The sequence below is a fragment of the Pangasianodon hypophthalmus genome, chromosome 21, assembly GCF_027358585.1.
Source record: "Pangasianodon hypophthalmus isolate fPanHyp1 chromosome 21, fPanHyp1.pri, whole genome shotgun sequence".
Taxonomy (NCBI): domain Eukaryota; kingdom Metazoa; phylum Chordata; class Actinopteri; order Siluriformes; family Pangasiidae; genus Pangasianodon; species Pangasianodon hypophthalmus.
Window position 1 is genome coordinate 8,249,999 of NC_069730.1, and position 6,000 is coordinate 8,255,998.

The 6,000-nt window shown below is 39.5% G+C and overlaps 1 protein-coding gene across 2 annotated transcripts in view; it reads right to left on the reverse strand.

Annotated features, from left to right (window-relative positions):
- Nucleotides 1–5,697, reverse strand: part of efr3a (EFR3 homolog A (S. cerevisiae)) — a 61,067-nt gene extending 55,370 nt beyond the window's left edge. Inside the window, exons 1-2 of one of the 2 annotated variants that reach the window (XM_034314658.2) lie at nucleotides 5,333–5,447; nucleotides 4,904–5,025 (exon numbers count right to left, since the gene is read on the reverse strand). In XM_034314658.2, coding sequence (XP_034170549.2) covers nucleotides 4,904–4,913 — 10 coding nt within the window. In that variant the 5' untranslated portion in view covers nucleotides 4,914–5,025; nucleotides 5,333–5,447. Of the gene's footprint in view, nucleotides 1–4,903; nucleotides 5,026–5,332 lie in introns of both variants that reach the window. The other variant, XM_053227461.1, reaches the window with a different exon arrangement.
- Between the last annotated feature and the right edge of the window lie 303 nt (nucleotides 5,698–6,000).

The window sequence follows — 6,000 nt, forward strand, 5'->3', positions numbered from 1 at the left end:
GATGCATGGATGAATGTTTTCTTAACAAAATCAAGAATCTGTGGGTAATTTTTAGAAATTGCAGCCCACATGCATCCAGCTTCACAAAACCAGCTAAAATCTGCCAAGACAATTTATATTGGAATTTTAATTTAGTGTGCGCAAATCAGTACAGAAAACACTGATTTAAAAAATATATATTTTTTAAATGTGCAAGTATCATTTGTAATCTACAAAAATGTTGATTACTTTTAAGGGGTCGAATACTCTCAGAAGGAATGGTATATTTATGCATAATACAAACTTGTATGCGTTTAATAACAAGGATTTTTTTTTTTCCTCAGGAAGAACACCAGCACAAGGACACTGAGCAATAAGGATGCAGATGTGTGTGATGTATCTATAAAAACAAAGCTCCAAGCTTTCATGTTATTTTTTTTGCTCACAATCCATCTTTAGAGCGAGTTTTCCGTAACGCATATGAATGAGGCCATGCCAAAGGGAAAACCAAGGACCGACATGAACACAAATCAGAGGGTAGATCAAACACACACTGAACAGACCTGGAGATCAAACTCTCTCTCGCTTGCTCGCTCACTTCCCACACACACACACAAAAAAACAAAACAAAAAAAAAACACACACACACAAGTTCCAAAAGCAAGAAGGCTCAAACCGCTTTCCAACCAAAGACATTAACATGTCAAAGTACTCTCTTTGTATATGTGTGTGTGCATGTGTGTGTAAAAGAGAGGGAAAGAGAGAGAGAGAGAGAGAGAGAGAGAGAAACACAAGAGACAACTGACACGGTAATGATTTGTAGGTTCCCTCTTACTTTTGTAATGTATGTATCTGCTTTATTTCCTCATGTTCCATCTTGCACACATATGCACTTTCACACCTCATGTTACAATGAACCAGATTTATACACAGCGTGTATATAAGATTCAAAAACACACTGGTCAGTACGATTATTGTTTTTATTAATAACATAGAAATATCTGAAGAACACGGTGAAATAATTGTTGAAACAGACTCCTTGGTTGTGTTAACATCCATACAGTCCCTGAATTACAGCCATGTTACAGACACACACCTCTCTCGACTACTGATCAAAATGTCTTCCTAAAAGCTAAAAGTGTTTCGTGCCTATCTACAGTGCTGTCCGTCCAGCAGTCTGCAGGCACACGCTGACTGGGTGAAGCAGGAGGCATGTCCATTTGCGAATCTATAAATGTTGTAACAAGACGTTTGGTCTCTCAGTTTATCATTTATCACCTGAGGTTTCTTTTACCCTCAGCGGTTTTCAAACCAAAGTTCCACAGTGCTGTCTTCTCCTTATTCTTCCTACTGTGAAAACATTGACCTGAGCTTTGTTTTTGCCACTAAACCTTTTTTTAAGCTTTCCCTCTTCTGTAAATTCTACTTTGGTACATGTGACACTGCTCATTAAGTGTACACGCTCACGTTAAGTACGTAGGAGGACAACCATGCATCATGCTTGCAAATATGTGGCCAGAGAGGTATAAACCAGGCATTACATGCTACTCAGGACAGTTATGTGTGAGTATGACCTTGAATTTAAGTCAATTTTGGTGCTGAATTCTTGAATCTGAATCTAAATCTGTCAGAAGCTGAGGATTAATACTCTATAACAGCACGGTATCACAGTAGCTCAGGCTGTAATTTACATGATTATATATTATATTTATACAGTAATAGCTCATTCACAGTGACTTGCACGGTGGACACGCCTCATAATCTAAAACTAACAATAAACAAACTAAATAAAGTTTAACGAAAAAAGTTTAATCATTTATATGGTGAAGTTATCTGTATGAAGATGTTTATTTAACACTTATGGAAAAAAGTCTCGAGTGTTAGCTCTTTCTAGCAGACAGTAAGTGTTCTGCCACGGGGACAGAGGTTTTACACTTCCTGGTTCCTCAAGTAACATTACACGCTGCATTTTTGTTGTCTTTTCAACTTCAAGACAAAGAAAAAAAAGAGAAGCTGATGAGCAAACGACTGTTCGTAGCTGCTAGAAGTGATAACAGGAACTAACTTGTCTCACGGATGTTCCACAACATTACACGTAAATATAAATGTTTTAAAAACATGGCGTGCTGTTCATTAATAAATTATAATGTATAATCATGTGTGAGTCACTGTGGTATCAGAGGAATAAAACCCTTGGGGATGTGCTGTTATAGGAAAATAATCCACTTTGTGGTGGAAACAGAAAATCTGCTTCGCATGTGGCTGATCTCACCACCCCATTGTGGCTAATTTTATTATAACAGCACGCCCCATCGGGATTTAGTTCTTATTATATGGAAGCATGAACAAATTCCAAGTCTAATCTGAGTTAAAATGTCACCAGTTGTTTCTCAAATATCCACACAATGACCAATGAGCCTTGATTCATTTGACCAAAACGTTTACAGGATGACAGACAGAAAGGGAGAATGTTTGGCTTACACGCATTTGTGCAGCACTTTGACCGTACAAGCTAAATACAAGCTGTAGGTACAAAGACATGATACTCCTGCTGCAAGGTGAAAAGCCACCAGGACTAGTGTGTGAATTCAAAAGCTCTGACCTTCACATGTCACATGTTTAAGTGCTACGCTAGTACACTGTACACCAGCTTTTCACAATCCCTGGGCCTCATTCCCTTGACATTTTTGTCTAGTAGCATAATAGAAACACATAAGATGTGAAAAAGCCATTCAGTGATCGAGCTGCTATTGAGGATTGCACTCAGCATCAGGCAGAATGATGGAAAAGTACTACAGACTATTCACTCTTAGTAACCGAGCCGCCTCTCTGCAAGCTTCTGTTGCTAAGTAATGCAAAGGATCACAGGCGTGAAGACACCGTGCTTTAAGATACGTTCATGCGCAAGACCTGTATTGTGTCAGTCAACATTGTGTCAGTTTACAGCATGAAATACGGAAGTAGATCATATGACAAATCTGATCTAAAAACTGATCCAATATTTTGGCCTAGTATTGGACCTAACATAGTATCAGTATCAAATTGATGTATTCCTAAAAAGGACTGTCAAAAAATACTATAGGCCTAAAAATTCCATGTCAGAATTCTAAAACATTGCTTATTGAACCCCACTGAGGCATAATGAATAAAGATTTTTGGAAAAATACTTTTGGTCAAACTGTTTCTTAAATAACCAAGGCATCTGAGCCCTATTTAATAAACCTAAACTATGAAATACTTTATATGGCTTCATCAGGAGGTCCATACTTTATTTCTCGCTGTCATATTGTCAAGGGTATAAGCTTGTATTCCCCTTACACATGAATCTTTGCTTTGTCTTCATTATAACACCAAAACATTTACTGTGTTAGGTGTTACAGGTGTTCCTTTAGTGTCCCCTTGTCTTTGCATTGTTTCAGGTTAAGTGTAGGAATGATTCTGGGGAAACTATATTTCATTCCCAAAATGACTGCATTACAGCTGTCTGTGTTGAGATGAATAATAATGATGCTAACTCCAACAAAAATGTTTTTCATAGCCCCTACTGGATATAACAGAGGTACATCTTCTTTCTTCCATTCTAAAACCGTGACGGATGCAAATCTTCACCCTCAAATGTAGCTGCATACCTTAATTAGTTTCACAGTACTTAATAAATTAAAAGTCACTAAATAGTACGTTTATCAGGATTATGGTAAGGGGTAACTATCAGTTGAAAACATGATTAAATACTTCTACATTCTTTTAAAAGAATGATGGACAATTCAAGTATTTAGAGGGGGAGTATATTTTCTCGCGTAAGTCTGTCCTTATAAACACTATACGGCTAAAAGTATATGGCGCCTCAGCAACACACCCATATGTGCTTTTTGAACATGCCATTCCAGATTTAATCGCCCTTTGCTGTTATAATAAGCTCCACACTTCTGGGAAGGCTTTCCACTAGATTTTGGAGCGTGGCTGTGGGGATTTGTGCTCATTAAGCCACAAGAGCTTAGTGAGGTCAGACACTGATGTCGGGTGAAGAGGCCTGGTGTGCAGTCAGTGTTCCAGTTCATCCCAAAGGTGTTCAGTGGGATTGAAGTCAGAGCTCTGTGCAGGACACTCGAGTTCTTCCACTCCAACTTTGGCAAACCATGTTTGACTATGGCGCTCGCTTTGTGCACAGGGGCATCGTCATGCTGGAACAGGTTTGGGCCTCTTAGTTCCAGTGAAGGGAAATTGTAATGCTACAGCATACAGAGACATTCTAGACAACTGCATGCTTCCAGCTTTGTGGTAACAGTTTGGGGAAGAACCACATATGGGTGTGATGGTCAGGTGTCCAAATACTTTTGGCTTTATAGTGTATCTGAGCTCCTTCAACTGTCAGTAACAGTTACATAAGAATTTATATAGTATTAGTATGTTATATAAGACCACACTGGTCCACTGTTGTACAGAAATCCATGTTCGTACAGTTGGAATAAGGACTATGTAGAAAACCAGAGCAAGTCACTGTGAGGATGACCATAAACATGTTATTCAGACATGTACAAATGCTCTTATTACATGTTTTATTACTGTTATTATTAAATTATTCACACTCTTAAAAAAGGCTCAAGCTTATAAAGTGAATACAGATTCTCTGGATCTGTCTGAAAGTTCTGGATCTAATAGTGACTACTCTTATTTTGAGAAGTGTGTGTGTGTGTGTGTGTGTGCAAGTCTTCTATGAGAGGCAACTTTAAAACAACAAGCCTAGGTTGTTGTTACACGTCAGAGATGTTATTGTTTACAGAAGTCAGACAGGTTTAGTGGAGAGTAAGAGCTGTGCACATCAGTGTGAGGAGTCCCCCAGCAGTCCTGGTGCTTTCTTTCTGCCTTTCTTTCTTGCTTTCTTGCTTTCTGAGGATGAAACAGTGCAGAAATCGCGACTGCTTACCGGCAGGCATTGTTGTGCTAACCAGCGCAGGTCTTCTGACTCGCTGCGATTGGAGCTGGGCAGTTTTTCTAGGTTTCGCTGAAAGTACACACACCACGTCTGAAGCCCGATCGCTTGGGACGCTAAAACAGAAAACGTGAATATTGAATAAAGATTATTGAAGTGCGATGAGTGCTGAGATGAAACACATACGGCATCGGAGAGATCCTGCGCGCGTTCACAGACATGTCATCATCCGTATCACCTGCATTCTGACACACTGTCCGCCGCTAGCTAACTAGCTTAGCATGACAACAACAACAACATCACCCCAAACCTTAAAGGGGTTGTGCTACATGCAAGGGATATAGCTGTGTGTCGCTGCAGCGTTTAATAGACAGCTCTCACACACTATAGCGAAACTACAAGCCGAAAGTTGAGAATAAATACCTGTGGACGAGCCGCGAAAACCCCTGGAGATTAGCGCTTCCTGTTTTAGCCTGGCGTGACGTCACTGAGCAACGCGGATGTGGGAGCTGCTCTCTGAGTACAGCAGGCAGCTGAGTGTGTGTACGGGGTTGTTTCCAAAAGTTTTTCTTGTTTGTTTGTTTGTTTGTTGAGTACACGTGTCCTCTTAACATTTATGACAAAGTATTAAACAGTGACGAGTTCAAGTCAAATGGGTTTATTGTCATTTCAGCCATACACAGCTAGTTAGTACAGAGTGAAGCAAAACAATGTTCCTCCAGGACCAAGGTGCTACATAAAACAAACACAGAACTACAGGAGACTACACATATTTACATAAAGTGCACAGTGCTAACATGACAGACAGCACAAGACAGTACAAAACTACAAAAGTACAGTGCCTCCTACAAGGCCCAACCTGCTGAAAAACAATAGAAACCATCTATTCTAAAGGTTTCCACTACAAATACCATTACAAACCATCAGCTAACCATTAAAACCATTACCATTACTGGTCCTTAATGGTATCCACTAGACATAACATGCCACCAATAGAAATCAACAAATTACCACTAGAGACCTGCAGGGACCATTACAGTTTCCATTAAAACCAATACAATTCACATTATAACCATTAAAACCATCACACA